Genomic DNA, 19,613 nt, shown 5'->3' with positions numbered 1-19,613 from the left:
TTTTTGTTGAATTCTACACTGACAAATTTCTCTTTGCACAATGAAGACACTGTTCTTGCCTCCATTGTTGCTGTTGGAAATAAGCCTTCGTTCTAGTGCCTGTTTCCTTGTAGGTGATCAGTATTTCTTTTCTAGCTCCTTTTGAATGCTTCTCCCACCCCAACCCTTTGGTCTTCTCTATGACTGATGTATGGATGGGGTTTCTTTTTAGTTATCCTGCTTCAGATTCATTGAACTTCTTGAATCTGAGAATTGGAATCTTTTAGTAATTCTGAGAAATTCCCTGCCAAAATCTCTTCAAGTATTGTTTCTTGCCTGTTATCTCTTTTATTTCTATCTAGAATTCTGATTACCTCCTATAAAATTATCACATTTTCTTCTGTGTTTCTAATTCTCCGATTTTTCTAGGCTGCATCTGGTTTATTTCTCTGTATCTATAGGATCAGTCCTGGGTGTTCATTGGAAGGACTGATGTCGAAGCTGAAGCTCCAATACTTTGGCCACCTGATGCGAAGAGCTGACTCATTTGAAAAGACCCTGATGCTGGGAAAGATGCAGGGCAGGAGGAGAAGGGGGCGACAGAGGAGATGGTTGGATGGCATCACCAACTCAATGGACATGGGTTTGGGTGGACTCTGGCAGTTGGTGATGGACAGGGAGGCCTGGTGTGCTGCAGTTCATGGAGTCACAAAGAGTCAGACACGACTGAGTGACTGAACTGAACTGAACTGACAGTTAGAATGTCTGATCTTATAGTTGCATTTATCCACTGTATTTCTCATTTAAATTTTTACATTTTAGTTTCTAGAAGTTCTGTTTTTTACTCTTTCAAATGGATGTGATCGTTTTTTATAATCTTTTTCTTTATTCATATATTCAGCTTTCTCATTTATGTTCTTAATATATTAAATGTAGTCATTTTATATTCTCTGTCAGAGCATTTTACTGTCTTTGAGGATCTTATTCTGCTACCTATTGTGTCTTTTGGTTCTCATTCATGTTGCTTTATCTCCTTATGTAATTTGTAATATCTTTTACAATGAAATGCTTATTTTCCCAAGAGAATTACTTGAAACCTGGATTGATGATGCATTCCTTCACAAATAATTTGCATGTGCCTCTGCCAGTGATCTGGAGCCATTACTCCACTTACGTTAAATACTCTGATGTTTCTCAGACCACACTGAGAATGTAGACGTAGACCAACATCTGTATGAGGGCCCACTTTTGTTTATAAATAACCAGAGGAGAATTTAAAGAGAGACCCCGTGCATAAAGCTGGGGGGTCTCTCCTTATGCCCCCCATACTGCATTAAGCTATTAAAACAGCTGTTTAGGGTCTTCCAGGGTTTAGGAAAAAGCCTCAAGGCCAAAGCTTCCTTTGGTATTCCTTACTTCCTGAGATTCCAGCTTCCACTTTGTTTAGATATCTGAATATTCTCTCTTTTCGTGCCAGCTCAGCAATGCATTGCAAAAGGCTTTTCAGTGCATTTGCCAAGTATTCTAGTTGTTTCTAGATAGAAACGAAATCTTGATATAATGAAACAAAGATTTAAATGAGCATATTTATATAATTTTTAAAAAAGATATAACATGATGGTTGAACAGTCATGTCTGACTCTTTGAGACCCCATGGACTCCTTTGAGATCCTTCAGGCTCCTCTGTCCATGTCATTCTCCAGGCAATGATACTGGGATGGGTAGCCTTTCCCTTCTCGAAAGATGTTCTGGACCCAGGGATAGAACCTGGGTCTCTGGCATTGCAGGCAGATTCTTTACCACCTAAGCCATATGGGAAGCCCATCTAAATGTTTAGTTATATATATATATATATGTCATTGTATGTATTTATAGAATTTTATTTATATATACTTATAATAACTTTATTTCTAGTCACATATGTAAATACCTTGATATCTGCTATGCACTCTAATATTTTCAACTATTCTATAAAAATAATTGGCATGACTTTTGTCACCTTTCTTTGAAAGATAAAGCAAACCTTTGGCATGCAGTTTATTTAGGTTTAAGTAAATGTAATCAGCTGTTACCATATTTAAACATTCTCATTACATTATGTAGAACTATAGAATTTTCTAAACGTACCAAAATAATAGGGTCACAGAAACAGTCATATATAGGTCCAGTTGTTATAAAGGGATTACTTATATTGAAAATGGTAGCAATATGTGAACTGTTGCACAAATGTTAAGGTTAAATATAAATATGATTTCCTGTGAATAAAGAAGGCATCCTGGGGAAAGTTGTGTTTATACTGCATTTTAGAAAGTTAAATAATTTTAAAATCTATAGTCATTCAGAATTTCAAAAAAACTTGTTAAAAATGGTGAATGTCTTTATCTAATGAAGGTCTTCAGTAAAGCAATTGATTTTCCCCTTTAAAAAAAAAATCTTATTTCTTACAAGACATTTTCTTCAAGTAACTACACATATCATTGCAATCAGTAACGACAAGCAGCTGCAGCCACCCTGACCTGCCTCCCTAATCAACGGTCATTTCTTTTTCTAGTATGTACGAGTATCTTTCGATACAAAACCTGATCTCCTCCTACACCTGATGACCAAGGAATGGCAGTTGGAGCTTCCCAAGCTTCTCATCTCAGTGCATGGGGGCCTGCAGAACTTTGAACTCCAGCCAAAACTCAAGCAAGTCTTTGGCAAAGGTCTCATCAAAGCAGCCATGACGACTGGAGCATGGATATTCACTGGAGGAGTTAACACAGGTAATTGGAAGTGGGACAGACAAGGACAGCATAAGATCACAAGAATGTCGTGACTAAGATCGCTTTCTTCTAAGGTTAAACACGTTTGCATATCCTCACCTCATCCCCTACCCGCGTCCTCAGCTGCTGGTTCTTGCTCCTTTCAGTGCTTCTCACTCCTTCCTCTACCTAAATGATAACTGTGCTGTCATTTCTCCACCAAGAATTACTTTTTCTTAAGACACAGACTGGAATACTTGACAATATAGAACTTACAAACATGACTGATGGAATTTGACAGGTTATTTTCAATACCTCAAATTGCCAAATAAGCATCCAATATTTTTTTAAGGAATAACTTTTGCTCTGAATTGGAGATTCCATACCTGTTCTTTAAGTGAGTTTAAGTTTGATGCAAGTAGCTTTAATTTTTGAAAAATGCCCTTCCCATCTAGGATGACAGCACACTCTGGAGTAGTATATGTTTATCATTTAAAATATTTCATTGAATCAACTCTGCACCAACAGAACATATCCCACTCTGAAGTCCAAGTAGTTTTTTCTACCTGCCAAATGAGTTTCTATATTGTGATCCAGGGAGGCTGTCAAATCAGTTCTTACAAAGCCACTTAGAGTTAAATGCTTATCTGCAGAACATTATGAATGTGCATTTGATAATGGAATGGATGCCTGTAAATTGTTTTGACATGTTTCCCCAGAGTGAATCAGGAGTGCCAATTGGAAGAGACAGGTATTGCTGAAGTAAGTTAATTCAGACTTGTTTTAAGACTCAAAGTCTGCCCATGTGGACACATTTGAAGTTAATGGGACATTCTGAACATAACCATGGACCAAATAGTTTTAAATGAAAATGTTATCTCAATGTTGTTTAGTCATTGGTTTGTAGTTTAGATCAGGGTCCCCAATCCCTGGGCCGTGGACCGCCTGTTAGGAATCAGGCCACACAACAAGAGGTGAGCAGCAGGCAAGCTTCATCTGTGGCTCCTCATCACTCCCCATCACTGGCATTGCTGCGTGCACCATCTCTCTCTCCCCAACCCCACCCCTCTCCATGGAAAAATTGTCTTCCGTGAAATCTGTCTCTGGTGCCAAAAAGGTTGGGGACCGCTGGTTTAGATGATGTTTAAGTGAGACCCGCACTCAGAATTCTTCTCCATATCTAGAATTTGTGAACATTCAGCCCACAACAACATAGGTGCATTTCTGCTGTGAATGCTGCAAATTGCCTGTGCCTATCATTGTCATGTGAATCCCTGACTCAGTCTGTAAACTGACATGATCTTAGAATGACCTCCCCAGCCAGCTGTTTATTTTATGGTGATCAAATAGCTACAGAACAGTTTTCTTTTCTTGGCTGTTCAGGTTTTAAGCTCCAGCTTCCACTTGCAGTTTAACAGGCATCATTTGCCTATGATTATTCAGTCTTTTGCTTTCCTGACATAACCGGCAACTCCTATGGAGAGCAACTCAAAAGTTTCTAAAAGAAATACTAGGGAACTCTCACTGCCAGGGGCCCAGGTTTGATCTCTGGTCAGGGAACTAAGATTCCAGTCAGTAGTGCGGCACAGCCCCGGTTCCCACCCACCCCCCAAAAAAAGAGAAAAGGAAAGAAGTACTTATCTTTGTTTGCAGGCACTTGGGACATTGTATATTGTTTTTCTTCTTTTGTGAAAAGCATCCAATATCAAAAGGAGAATTTATAGCATAAATATTGTAAACCAAAGAGTTCACCTCTACCTCTCTCCAGGCATAGTATTCAGTACAGGACTCAAAGTGAGGTTCTAATGGTGGCACACTCAGCTTGAGTAAGAGGTGATAATGGAATTGTGGCAGATGGAGGGAGGGGTACCATGAAGTTAGCTTTCTTGTCCAGAACTGGACCCCAAAGGAGTTTTGCACATAAATAGGAAAAAAATTTCAGAGAAGGCAATGGTAACCCACTCCAGTACTCTTGCCTGGAAAACCCCATGGGCAGAGGAGCCTGGTAGGCTGCAGTCCATGGGGTCGCTACGAGTCGGACACAGCTGAGCAACTTCACTTTCACTTTTCACTTTCATGCATTGGAGAAGGAAATGGCAACCCACTCCAGTGTTCTTGCCTGGAGAATCCCAGGGATGGAGGAGCCTGGTGGGCTGCCGTCTATGGGGTCGCACAGCGTCGGACACGACTGAAATGACTTAGCAGCAGCAGCAGCAGGAAAAACACTTAACACTAATGTTGATAGCTTTGCCTTGTATTTGTTTTTCTTTATCAATACTCTCTTTTAGAAGACCCGTAGATGGGTGAGTAAGTGAAATTGATGCTCTTCTCAACACTCCCAGCACAACTGAACATGGATTAGCGACTATTTACAGTACCCCGTTGTCTGATTTTTTAAGGGCGGCTCTTCCTGTTTGATCTCGTGAATACTGCAGAATCGCGTTGTTCACACATGTCTGTTGTCTCCTGTGGTTAAACTGCATGGTGTGTTTTGTGTGCCTAGTTCAGCGACCAGTTCCCGGGCCTCACTCTGTGCTGGAGCCTGAAGCTCCTGCAGAGAGTGAGACACGTATCTCCAACCTTCTCCTCAAAGAGTTTACTCTGAGCAGAGACATTCTTTCTCACATGTGATTATGAACCACAAAAGAATATGTTCAGTGACCTACTGAACTATTCAAAATACACCAACTGCAACTCTGTTCAAATGGAGAAGAAATCAAACCCAACCTAACTTTCATGTAGGAGATGGCACTAGGTATGAGTTTTCCTTGAAGAATGTGTGCTGTTTTCCTTAAACGATAAGTGGAAACATCTCTTCTTAGAAAATATATTTCATATCTTCTATAAAAATGGTCACTTGAGAGGGAAGTTAAAAGATCAGAAATTACATTTTCTCCAAATAGTTTATTAAAAAGTAAATGTACGTTTCCTACCATCTTGCAAACTAAATTTTCTCACTCAACTATGGTGAGAAAGGTTGTGGTGATGGGAAGGCCATTAGGACAGAGAGGAAAACAATTAGAATAATGTCTAAAAAGATATATTCATGTATTTTTAACATAAATTTTCCACAGACTATGTCAACCTTTTGTTTACAAGCAGAGTCTCCACATTATGTCTCTGTATATAAGAAGGTGAAATCAAGATTAACAAAATCCAAGTTAAGCAATTACTTTATTTGATGACCCTAATTCATATACGAACTTTGGTACAGATTTAATATATTATAGATGATGCTTTTTATAGGATATAGTCATGCTGTTAGTTCTTAGTTATGTTAATACATCATTATGCTTATAAGAAAAAGATTCTCTAAGTATAAAGTATTTTTCTTTTCATAGACACTGTATTCTGTTTTTTTCATTAGAGATAAAATAAGGAATTCATTGCTAGAGTTCATCTGTAAGTCCAGGAAATGTATCCAGCATTAGAGCTACAAGTTTATGTTCTCTCCTGAACAAGTGTAGTTTTGTAGAAATGTGTCAAAATTTTATATTCAATGCATTTAATCTTAGAAAAAACAGTTACCACAGTTCCCTTCAGATCAATGGAAAGCAATGCTTTGAAAGGCAAAATTAACACTTCTCTTTTTCTGCTTAGGTGTTATTCGTCATGTTGGCGATGCCTTGAAGGACCATGCATCTAAGTCTCGAGGAAAGATTTGTACCATAGGTATCGCCCCCTGGGGAATTGTGGAAAACCAAGAAGACCTGATTGGAAGAGATGTAAGTTCTGGGAGCTGCTCCTCCATGTTGCTTCTCATGGAGGCAATATCAAAAGAGTAAAATAAAATTAATCAGGAAAGTCCTAAGTAAGACTTAACTTCCCTCTTGTTTTGAATCAGTGGGGTATCAATCAATCAAAATATCAATCAAATTTTGCAAGTACTCTTGGCCCAATTATGTTAAAATTAATTAACAAAATGAGCTCATTGACTGATACATAAAATGGGGACCTTTCTTCACCCAGGTCTCCAATTTCTTTGTTATTTGAGTGTCCTTCAACTAAGACAGGAGGCTACAGAGGGAGATTATTTTCACTCAAACTTGTGGCTTCCCTCTCCTTTGCTAAATGCTTGGGCGAGGAGTGGGCACACTCCTGGGGATCTTTATTCCCCACTCCAGGACTACTCAGAAGCCCTTGACCAAAACTAGAAGAGTATCACCCTTTCTTTCCTATTCTGATGTCTAGAACCACACACTGAACAGAGAATTTGATCCTATTTTTTCTGAGTCATCATCTTATTTCTGTGCCTTCCAGGGACTCATTTTTGTTTGTTTAAAACTTGCAAAAAGTCATTCCTTACCTCCCTTTTAGAGTTTTTCTCTGATACTAACAACCAGATTTTCCCCTTATGTAATGCTTTCCAAAATTCCAGGTGTATGGGTTAAACTATGCACACAGATTGCCAGGCATTATTCACTTCTTTGTCCCCAGTAATTTTAGCAATTAATTATTTATCAATGCTTCTCTAAATCAGATCAATACAATCCTTCGTTTCCAATAAAGACCTGCAATACAGTGTAATGTCTGCTGAGCAGTTTTTCTTAGTAACATGAAGTCCATTTGAGCAAAAAAAAAAAAAAATTTTTTTAATCAAAGAGATTGAGAAGTAACTGGTCCTAAACCACTTCTCCTATTGTATTTATAGTGAAACCATCCTATTTCAGTGAAATATATGCAGTTTTTAAAATACAATGCAAAAACTTTGAATTTAAAAATCAAAGATCCTGAAACAGAAGCAGTGAATAAATACTCTCTGAATCTTTTAGAACCTTTAAGTAATAAGAAATGTCCATATCGAAGCTACCAAATTACATGTAGAAACAGATCGATTCAGAATATATAGAAAAAGGAATAAGATATTTTATCAATGTAGTATTCTCTTAACTAAAATGTACTTGCTGTTTTATATCACATACAAATTAAATCTTTCAAGCAGCAATTCCCAGTTGGTTATGTTGGCAAAACTGACTGGAAAAGTAATTGTAATTTTTTTCAAAGTATCTGAGACTAGTCTTTGTGGAACATATTTTGGTTAATTCTTGCCTTAGATTCCTCGTTGACTTTTAAGTATATATCAATTGTGAACTAGAACAAAAACGGTTCTTTTTTGTGTGTGTGAAAAACGGTTCTTAAATAATTAGAATATGCTAAAATGTCCCCTAATACCAAGAGCATCTAATTGTTCATTTTATTAACAAATGAATTAATTATTTAAAATGCTGTGATGATTCAAAAGTCATTTTTAAATGTTCATAGATTCACATCTCTCTTATAAACCTGAGTTGTTATTATTCAGCTTTGTGGAGGGAAAACCATTTTGGAACTTTCTCATGCAGATGAACTGTGAATAAATGAAAGCTAATTATTTCTTTATTCAAGATACAGTAGCCATGTAATTACCTCAGTTGCTTAATCATTTTTCAAAGCATGCTGGCACTGCCTTTCTGTGTCATTTTGTTTGTCTTATAATTCTATATGATTGCAAAAAGGAAGTACTTATATTGTGTTCACTTGCCATGCTGGGTTAGAAAAATCGCTTCTAATTCATTTTCCTCCAATTCTAGCTTCTTTCCTTTGACTCTCCCTCCTCACGTTCTCCTCTCTTTCACTTTCCTTTTCTTTGCCTGTATTTCTTACCTGTGCTACGCCTATAGGAACTTGGGCTTACTTACATTATCTGGTTTCCCAGTGAAAAAATGGCCTTGATCCCAGTGTAGAGAGCAGAAAAAGCCACTTATAAGTTCAGTAAAATGTGCACATTCATTGTCCCTGCTTACAGGGGTCTAATAAAGGCAAGTCATGGCTCACCAAGATCCAAGTGAACTTGCAGAGAGATTGAGAAAAGGAAATAAAATTGGCAGGTTGTAGAAAGCACAGGAATAACAATTGTATTTTTGTCCTTTAGTAAATCTTTGACCATGGTCTATTGCATTTCAACCATTCTGGCATATTTTCCCCCAAACTGGGAAACCAGACTATGCATAGGATTTCTCAGGCTCTTGTATAATAGTGTTTGTTTCTCAGTGATGCTATGCTATGCTAGATAGTGTCTGTAAATTATTTGGAGCAACAGTGCTGTTTCTGGTGTACAGGATTTATGACATAGCTTAAGAGACATTTTAATATGTGTTTATTATTCTAATGTGATAATTTAAAAGGAATATGATGTCAGGCTATCATAAAAAAAGTATTTGAATGAAGTATTGGTAGTCACTGGTGAAAATCCGACCAAAATTCACTGAAATAGAAGTGTTGTCTGGTAAGCTTTTTTAAGTAGTTACAATAATTTTCATAACTGGCTTGATTCAATACCTTCTATCTTTATTCTTCCATTTTCTATAAACAAACTCATATGTATAAACATCAGAAAGGAAACCTTTTGATATCAGATATCAGGTAGCAGAGGAAAACAACCAACATATTATTAAAATTCCTGGCCATCTCAGAATTCTATCAAAATGCAGTCATTTGAAAACAGGATTGTTACATTTTTGCTCAAGTGTATATCTATATCCCAAAATAAGATTGAAGTGGCACAAAATAAATGTCAAGGGGAATCTAGGAAATTTACTTGAAATAAATAAAAATATAAGGATAAAAGAAAGGCTCTATATCTAATGCCAAATATTTTATTTCAGTAGATTTATATCTAGACTGACAGAAAATATAGATCATTTTATCTCTATGGGACTGGCTCTCAGATGAGCCATTTAGAGGCTGAAAATTCAATTGTTACCAGAGTTATGTTACTGATAGAAGTAGTAGACATCACAGTTGCATTGCTGTTCATCTTAGAATTTGAATATACCTTTGGAATGGCACCATAAATGCAAATACTAGTCCTAAAAATAAAGAAGAAAGTTTAATTTGCCCTAGGGAGTGCTTGTAGGTATTCTAAAGCACTTACCTCCCTTCAAGTCTTATCTCTGAACTAGACTTGAAAGATACAGGACATGTATCTTTGGATTCTGACTTCAAATTAGAGCCACACGCATAGTAGATACTCAATAAATATTGAGGAAGATGATTGGCCATGATGAAATTCAGGCTTCTGGGAAAACAAACATTATGGGGAAAATATATAATAATAAATCTTATCTGGTTCACAACTTTACCACAACTCCATCTCTACTCATTACAGAGCTTGAGCATACTATAATAACTATAGTGAGGGATTTTTTTACCCAAGCATCTGCATGAAAAACTATTTTCTTACATAGTAGCTTAAACTGGGAGGTGAATGGTGAAAGCTCTACATGTTGGGTAGGGAGACAAACAAATGTGGAGGCCAACAGTCTCTTCTCTAACCCCTTTGAATCAGATGCATGATCCTCTTGTCTGAGTGATAGAACTAGCCTTAATTCTTTAAATGTGAATGCCTTCAACTCTGTTTAACCAAATCTTTTCAATTAATAAATAAAACAACAGACTTTAATGAAGAATAATGCTGTGAATACTGATATGATAACAATTTTTTACCCTGCTGTTAGACCTTAAAATGAATATTGTTCAGCTCTTAAGTTTAATTCTACCTCTGTGAGTTTCCATATTATTCCTACTGCTCCTTCCTTCCATGGCCCAGAATCCTATACTGCCCTCAAAGGAAGCTCAAACCTCCCTTCCACCAAGACAGTTTCCCTGACTTCACCCACAGTGTCATATCTCTGACTATGATTCTCCCACAACTGTCTTACTCCTCAACTTAATTAAAAAGTCATCAAATATAGGGATTAAATGGTTTTCTTGTCATTAACCATTATCATGACACTCTGCATGAACATGAGGCATTGACATATCATTAAAACTCTGAAATTTGATTTCTTTGCCTCTAAATTGACTATAAAAATCACTTGCTCTCTCTGTTTTATACAACTTCCATGAGCATAATCATAACAGTAACTTTAATTTGTGTGTGTGTGTAAGAGAGAAAGAGAGAGAGCAAGCTCTTATTTGAGGAAGCTCTCTGTGATTATATATATTAACCTTCTGAGCTATGTTCTATTTCATAAGAAAAATTATTAGAGCCAAGATTCACTGTCTCCAAAGCCCATACTCTTAATTGGTAGTATGCCAGGTGGTCTATAAGAAAATATTTAATGATATTATGTTTTTATTGTTAGTTGAGATACTGGCAGGTATTTTATGCCTGTTGATTGAACTCAGAAGTAGAATGAAAAAAAAAAAAAAAGTCGTCTCAATGAGAGTAACCAGAGCCCTTTCTTTGTCCCTAAAATATTCTCAATCTGCAATTATGATTATGAAAGTGTTGCCAGTGTGAATTGGTAAGAATATGATCTGGGAAACTGAGTGGCCTAGATTTACATCCCTGCTACTGCTAAGTCACTTCAGCCATGTCCAACTCTGTGCGACTCCATACATGGCCGCCCGTCAGGCTCCCCCATCCCTGGGATTCTCCAGGCAAGAACTCTGGAGTGGGTTGCCATTTCCTTCTCCAATTAAAAGTGAAAAGTGAAAGTGAAGTCGCTCAGTCGTGTTCCACTCTTCGAGACCCCATGGACTGCAGCCTACCAGTCTCCTCCGTCCATGGGATTCTCCAAGCAAGAGTACTGGAGTGGGGCGCCATTGCCATCTCCAGATTTATATCCCAGCTACACAATTTATTACTTATGTAACAATGGGCAAGTTTGTTAATCACACTGTGTTTAGTTTCACCATCAGTAAAATCGGAAGGATGATAGTGAGACTTCTGAGTGCCATTATAAGAATGAAATGAATTGTGATTTTCGTATGACTCATTTCAGACTGAGCTTCTTGCTTTAGAAAACAGTCTGACCAGAATTGTTTCAGGTAATTTAACAGTTTCTGAAGACTTTATGATTTGTCTTTTCCCAAATTTAAATTAATAAAACATGCCAAGTGAAAAATCTAGACATGATTACAAGAAAAAACACTTTTCATCTTAACCTGAGGATGAAAATTGTGTTTGGGTAGATTTTCAAAACATGATCTCATGTGGTTGTTAAATTATCTTGAATTCAATGATAGCTTCTATTTTCCCTAAACTATACATTTATTTTCAGAATTTTATAACCTTTAAAAGTTGTTACCTTTAATTGGAAAGTGTTCTTTCGATGTCATTTTTATAGTTTAAGCCAAGAAATATCAAGTTTAATAATGCAATTGATGGATAATTCTAGGACAGTTTTCAACTCAGTATTTTTTTCACTTCAAATTCAAGCCAAATGTGAACTTCACATTGTAATCTCAGACAACCTCCCAAGAGTGTCCTTATGTGATATTTGTTGGACTTCTATGATAGGTTAGATAAGATATATTCAGAGGATGTGAGAGGAGAAATTGAGACAAGGAGACCCCACCAATGCCGTGCAGTCATAAAGGAGCCAATGCTAGCTAAGCCTGGGCCACACTCAGGTTCGGGACTACATTCAGTTGCATGACAATGCAGTTTCAGTGAGCAGTGTTGAATTTGGATTTGGACATGTTGGTTTCAAAGTTCCTTTGAAATATCTATGTGAAATTGTCCAGCAGCATTGTGAGAAAGATCTTGTTACCCACTTAGTTTCAGAAGATGTCTGCATATAGATGACAACTGCTGCTGCTGCTGCTGCTGCTGCTAAGTCACTTCGGTCGTGTCTGAATCTGTGTGACCCCATAGACAGCAGCCCACCAGGCTCCCCTGTCCCTGGGATTTTCCAGGCAAGAGTACTGGAATGAGGTGCCATAGCCTTCTCCGAGATGACAACTGAAGTCACTGCAATACAGGACAGGATGCAGGGAGGGCCTGAGGATATCCCAGATCCTGGTGTGAGCCAATATTTAATGGCTGAGCAGAGAGAAGCAGACTGCAAATGGAGAGCAGACGAAAGGCTAAGAGGGAGCAGCAAAAGCAGAGAGTATTATGGAAGTCAAGGGAAGAGTGTGCTTCAGAGGATAGAGTGAAGGGTAATGCCCAGTATAACTGAGGGACTAAGGAAGATAAGGACTTGGAAGCATTCACTCAGTTTATCAAGACAGACATCATTTGCCTCACTGATCAAAGCTGTTTCAGAAGCCAAATGAAGGATCAAGCCACATTTCAATAGGTTGAGGAGGGGAAAAAAGTAGAGATGGCAAGTAGAAACTACCTTTTAGAGGTTTGGCTGAGATGAGAAGGGACATGAGTAGCCAAAGGGAACCATAGTTGGAGGGATTTGTTTCTTCAAAACTGGGAGAGATTTGAGTTTGTTTATGTTTATGGTATAAATGGAGTTAGGGATGGTGAGGAGATAATTGATGAAATAAGTCCCAGAGTGGCCCTGTGGTGATGAGAGCTAAAGGGGAGATTAACCATCTGTACCCTTGTAACCAAAGGAGAAGAAAAAAACTATGTAGGCAAAGAGTTGATGGTAGGATGTTGATGTTTAGTTGGAGGTTTATCATTTATCACAGAAATAATACTATCAACTATTGTAGAGCTTAATAAGTATCAGCATCCAACTAAGCACTTTACACAGACAGTCATTTAATTCTCATAATGGCACTCAAAAGTTATTTTTAGTATCCCCATTTTACTAATGCGAGAAACTAAACATGATGAAATTAAGTAACTTGTCCAGTGTTACATAACTAATAAATTGTGTAGCTGGGATGTAAACCAAGGCCAGCCAGTACCCTCGATCATATCTTTACTTATTATGCAATATTACTTCTCCATATACGAGCAACTGTCATTTATTTGAGTTCATATGTGGATTGTTTCATGAGTTTTATATCTCACTGAACCCTAAAAATGCCCCAATGAGGTGGCCTCTAATCATAACAATCTCCATTTACAAATAGAGACACTGACACACAGATAGTAAATAACCTGTTTAAAGTCAACCAACTGGGAAGTGTGTAAGCACAGGAGTCAGCTAATCTGCTGAATGAGGATATACAGTGTTTGGGGTCAGATATATGAGGAGAGTGGAGGATGGTGGTCATTACCCCAGTGGAGAACGGGACTAATCGGAGCCCAGAGATGGAATGCTAGGCAATTCAGAGGACCCAGGGTCACTAGAAGTCATGAAATTGTGATGCATCAGTGAATCCAGCATAGAGGAAAAAGAATACGTTTTGAAATCTCAAAGAAGATAATAACGATACACTATTATATTAGCTATCTATCACTGTATAACAGATTACCTCAAAACTTAATGGCTTAAGACATATTCATTATCTCACAGTTTCTGAAGATCAGAAATTTGTGAATGGCTTACTTGGGTCTGAGTTGGGGTCTCTCTTAAGGTCACAGTCAAGTTGTAAGCTGAGGCTGCATCATCTAAAGGCTTGAATGGGGCTGGAGTGCCTTCTTCCAAGATGACTCATGGCTTTTGGGGAGAGTTCTCACTATGTCGACAATCCAGAAGGGTGCCTTATTGATGGCACCTGGCTCACCCCAGAGTAAGTGACTCAAGAGAGAGCAAAGAGGAAACCCCTAATGACCTAGTTTTAGAAGCCACACACCATCCTTTTTGATTCTATGAATGCTTAGAAATGAGTCACTGAATCCAGCCATATTAAGGGAAGATTTTCAAAGAATTTCTAAATATATTTTAAAATCACCCCACTGATACATGGTGATTTCTAAAGCAAGGCACCCCTTTCAAAACTTAAGGTCTTTTCCCACAACCAGTAAACCCTGTGTCTGAGTGGTACACAGTCCCCCTCAGGACAGGGCAAAAGGAGGTGAGCCTATCTGAGCAGAAAGCCTGAAATGTGGATGGTGCAACTCTCTGAAGCCCATGAGTTGAACACATTTTCAAAGTGCTGTACAATGATGCATTTGTTTTCCTATGGATTATAGTGGAAGTCAAGCAGCTAAAGTATCTGGGCATTCTTTACAGATGGATTTCTGGGTTTGCTGGTTTCTTGTTTGGATTGCAGAGCTGAGAAATAGTGTCTGGGTTTCAGTGTGACCCTGCTTTATACCTAGACTTACAGCTGAGTTGCCTGAATAGGAAACAGCAAGCCCGTGCCCTGTTAGCTCAGACTTCACTGTAGTTTTAAGGATGCACTGTGCCTTCCTTTTTTCTTTAATATCATCCTCTCGGTCCCCTTGCTTCTTTATCTCAGACACAGAGGTCGTTTCCCACTGCTCTGCGGTGTGCTCTTTTCTCTCCCAGAAATGCATGCCTGATCCTAAGAGAACCCTGCCACTCCTTTTGTTTCTCTCTCTCCAAAGCACAAACCCCATTTTGCTGCTGCCGCCTTTCCTGACCTCTGTCTACTGTCTAGTTCTAGAGGCCTCATCTGGAAATGATAGGATCAGCTGTCAGAAGGATTTTAATGCCTGGCTGAGTCACTGACAAAAATGTCCAACAGCAAAACCAACCATAGTATCGTTTAGAAATTTAAAATCAGACTGGGTCCTCTGTCTTTCCTCTAAATGTCTCTTGTCCTGTAAAGGAAATTAAGGTCTACATGTGATTTAGAGGGAACAGTGTGCTTAGCGGGGCAGATTTGGCCAAGACACTCCACATCTCTGAGGTGCTATAGTTTTGTCTTTAGAATAAGCATGAAATGGATTAATCCACTTAAAAGTGTCTATCACAGTGCCTGGCATGCAATAAGCAATAAAAAGAATGCGAATTTTCTTCCTGTAAAAATTATAATCATGGTGCTATTAGGAGGGAAAGAGTGATTCAGTGGGCTATACTTCCCCTACCCTGTTATTGCCTGGGCAGGTTGATACACACCTCACCGGGTAATAAGGTCTGGGATTGCAGAAGGCTTGTGATTGATGACTCAAAAAACCTGATTTAGCTCAATTCAGTTCTATTCAGGAAAGAATTCACAGATACCTAAACGACTCTTGCATTGTGGAAAGCACCACAAAATGGAAGAGATCCCCAAGGTTTGAGCAAACTACTTTTTTCTGTAGCCGAAACACATAGCAAGGCATTGTTCGGTACTAACTTGGGAAAGTCAAGTGGATTTTTTAATACAGACTGTTCAGATTCAACTTTAGAGATAGAAAGCCTTTAAAATTTATAGTCAAGTCCTCTTCCTTACAGGTGAGAAACTACCATCCAAAAAGTTTATTTTGATGAATATATTTTGAACATTTATTTCAGATATTACTTAGATGTAAGATTATGTCTCTTTAAGCCAGTCCAGTACTTACCACATACATTTCCTAGAGAAATTCTGAGTGTGTGAATGAATGAATGAATATGTTAGGTAGTTAGAATAGGAAAAAAGGAGTCCAAAATGCCAGTGGATAAAAGACAAAGGAGGGAGAAGCATGAAAATGGAACCAAGGAAGGTCCGAGGACGGGAGTGAGAACCTCACAAACAGCCCTCCTGGCTAGCCTAATTTAATAGGGCAGGCTCAGGGGGATGAGAAAAAAACATAAAAAGAGGAGCCAAAATTGAGCCCCTCTATTTTTTTGGTTGACCCACCCTCACGCCTCAAGGATGTATTTTCCTTTGCCTGCCAAATAAAACTGAGCAGCAACCAAACTGTAACACTGCTCCACCATTTCAAATTTTTGCTGCAGTGAGACAGAACTGAGGAAATTACACACTCCCCCTGACAAATAAACTGAAAGACTTGCCCAGGGTAACAAATTAGTAATTGGAGGAACTACAACTTAAAGTTCCATCTCCTGACTTCCTACTAGGCACTCCCAGGTGAGACCAGAACGTGCGTAAAAATAGCTAGGAAAATTCCAGCCAGTGCCCTATATCAACTCCCACATAATTGATTTAAACCTATCCAAGTAGAACAGATGCTCCTGAACGATGTTCAATTCTTCCACAGTGTCTCTAGATCAGTTCTCTCCTGACAATGATAATGGCCCTACAAATGTCCTATATAAAGACCCTCCACCTCATTAACTCCTTGAGCAATTTCTGTTACATTCCCTCTTTGTTGAAAAGTCAAGGTACACAGAAGCCTTGGAACCAGACATTACCAAGCAGCCAATACAAAGTGGTGTACAGTAGATTAATGAATGATATACTAAGTATCAAAAATCCATTTCTGTGCAGATTTCCCTTCTATGTATAGATACCAATGTCATTACCAGTCATGAAGATCACTTGATATGTAGACTTTTCAGACACCATTCACCCTTCTAGACACAGATTCCTCATTTGAAATGCAAAACACAGAATATTATTTGAGTGATTCTCTTCTCAGTTCTCTCAAGGGTGGTATATAACGTGTACCATCCTGTATTCTTAGGAGAGAAAATGATCTGTTATACACAGTCAATACTGCAGAACATTAGAGTTTGATTCTCCCAGGAAACACTGGCTGAGAAATGTGCTGGAGCAATCTGTATACCTACAGGTCACAGTTGTTCTTGCTATGCACACATGCACATGCCCATACACACGTTTCCAAAAACATCCTCTTTTTATGAGCTCTTAGCAATAAAAATGATGCATTACCTCCAGAATTTTGTCAGAGGGAAAATTCATTTGTATTCATGTGCTACAAAGACATTATTTTTTTCTATTTGAAAAACATAACAGGAAGATCAGCATATCTTTTGTAGATATGCAAATTGTAAGTTGAACAAAAATAGACTGCTGGTATGTTTGTTATGAGGAATATTAAGTAGATTTTGTAGAAAAGTTGGACCCAAGTGCATTCCTCTGAAGTATTTAGGAAGTTATTTCCAACTCTGCATTTAATCAGCAAACATTTCCAGAATATCACCATCTTAAATGACCTGCTGCTAGGTCACTTCAGTCATGTCTGACTCTGTGCGACCCCAAAGATGGCAGCTCACCAGGCTCTTCTGTCCTTGGGATTCTCCAGGCAAGAACACTGGAGTGCGTTGCCATTTCCTTCTCCAATGCATGAGAGTGAAAAGTGAAAGTGAAGTCGCTCAGTCGTGTCCGACTCTTTGCAACCCGGTAGACTACAGCCCACCAGGCTCCTCCGTCCATGGGATTTTCCAGGCAAGAGTACTGGAGTGGGGTGCCATTGCCTTCTCCGCTTAAATGACCTACGAGGACATAAAAAGAAAAAAACACTTGCATATTTTAAGCAACTGATTACTAATTTGTTTTCTTTACTTATATTGATTAGCTTAAATACCTGTGTTAAAGAGAAATCAATGATTTGTCTCCCATCATTTCATTTTGGTCACTAGTTTGCAATTGGAAAATCAGTTTATAGTTGGTAAAATAAAGCCCAACTTGACAGGGAATTCACATTTGTAGATTGCCTGAAAAATCTACCAGGCATAGTGCCAGTTACTTACAGTAACTGTACTTGTCAGTTACACTATAATCTTATCTAATCCCCATGAGGTAAGCAGTTTTATCATTTCCCTTTTACAGATTAAAAATGTGAGATTCATATTCACACACTGTTGACAGAACTGGGATTCAAAGAAATTTCCATGCTCTAAATGTTCATGATTGTTCTAGGAGTCAACATACCTTCCTCCAGTGATGACTAGAAAATAATTTAGGACATTTAACTTATTTTTTGATTTACATCCTCTATTATTCAGCAGAAAGAAATCTTTGCCAAAATATAACCACCTTTAAGTTATCTTAACATAAGATTCAAAGAAACAGGAGCAGTAAAATGAAGAAATTAAAATTCATGAGTGACACTGTAAACTTGACCCTCCTATCATAACTAATTTAGATGATTAATATTTCTAAAGAGCTGATGCACCGTGTTTCACAAGAAAAGAAAGTAAAAACTCTGAAGACTGAAGTACCAATGTCCTTGGAATATTGTGGTAGGGGAAACAGATATGTAGAATATCAGAGTGAAGCTGCTCAGTCATGTCTGACTCTTTGCAACCCCATGGACTGTAGCCTGCAAGGCTCCTGTGTCCATGGGATTTTCCAGGCAAGAATACCAGAGTGGGCTGCCATTTCCTTCTCCAGGGGATCTTCCCAACCCCGGGATCGAACCTGGGTCTTCCGCATTGTAGGCAGATGCTTTTACCGTCTGAGCCACCAGGGAAGTATATAGAACATAGTCAGATGATTTAATTATGTTCTTTTAATCTCAGATCATGGTAATAATGTCAGGTTGGCCCAGAAGCATTTTCACTCCTTTATTCATTTGAACCATTCAACTTCAGCTTCTTCAGCATTACTGGTTGGGGCATAGACTTGGATTACGGTGATATTGAATGGTTTGCCTTGGAAACAGAGATCATTCTGTCATTTTTGAGATTGCATCCAAGTACTGCATTTCTGACTCTTTTGCTGACCATGATGGCTAGTCCATTTCTTCTGAGGGATTCCTGCCCACTGTAGTAGATATAATGGTCACTTGAGTTAAATTCACCCATTCCAGTCCATTTTAGTTTGCTGATTCCTAGAATGTCAATGTTCACTCTTGCCATCTCTTGTTTGACCACTTCCAGTTTGCCTTGATTCATGGACCTGACATTCCAGGTTCCTATGCAATATTGCTCTTTACAGCATCAGACTTTGTTTCTATCACCAGTCACATCCACAGCTGGGTATTGTTTTTGCTTTGGCTTCATCCCTTCTTTCTTTCTGGAGTTATTTCTCCACTGATCTCCAGTAGCATATTGGACACCTACTGACCTGGAGAGTTCCTCATTCAGTATCCTATTATTTTGCCTTTTCATACTGTTCATGGTGTTCTCAAGGCAAGAATACTGAAGTGGTTTGCCATTCCCTTCTCCAGTGGACCACATTCTGAAGTTGAATGGTTCTATGAAGACCTACAAGACCTTGTAGAACTAACACCCAAAAAAGATGTCCTTTTCATTATAGGGGACTGGAATGCAAAAGTAGGAAGTCAAGAAACACCTGGGGTAACAGGCAAATTTGGGCTTGGAATGCAGAATGAAGCAGGGCAAAGACTAATAGAGTTTTGCCAAGAAAATGCACTGGTCATACCAAACACCCTCTTCCAACAACACAAGA

The 19,613-nt window shown here is 38.4% G+C and overlaps 1 protein-coding gene across 13 annotated transcripts in view; it reads left to right on the top strand.

Moving 5' to 3' along the window:
• TRPM3 (transient receptor potential cation channel subfamily M member 3) overlaps nucleotides 1-19,613 on the top strand; it is a 608,518-nt gene that overhangs the window by 317,566 nt on the left and 271,339 nt on the right. For all 13 annotated transcript variants that reach the window (XM_005683743.3, XM_005683729.3, XM_005683725.3 and 10 more), the window contains exons 4-5: nucleotides 2,531-2,744; nucleotides 6,324-6,448. In XM_005683743.3, the coding sequence (XP_005683800.2) occupies nucleotides 2,531-2,744; nucleotides 6,324-6,448 (339 nt within the window). The remainder of the gene's footprint in view (nucleotides 1-2,530; nucleotides 2,745-6,323; nucleotides 6,449-19,613) is intronic.

This window comes from Capra hircus, chromosome 8 (genome assembly GCF_001704415.2).
Source record: "Capra hircus breed San Clemente chromosome 8, ASM170441v1, whole genome shotgun sequence".
Classification (NCBI taxonomy): Eukaryota; Metazoa; Chordata; class Mammalia; order Artiodactyla; family Bovidae; genus Capra; species Capra hircus.
Note: the sequence above shows the minus strand (reverse complement) of the source record. Positions and strands in the feature narration are given on the sequence as shown.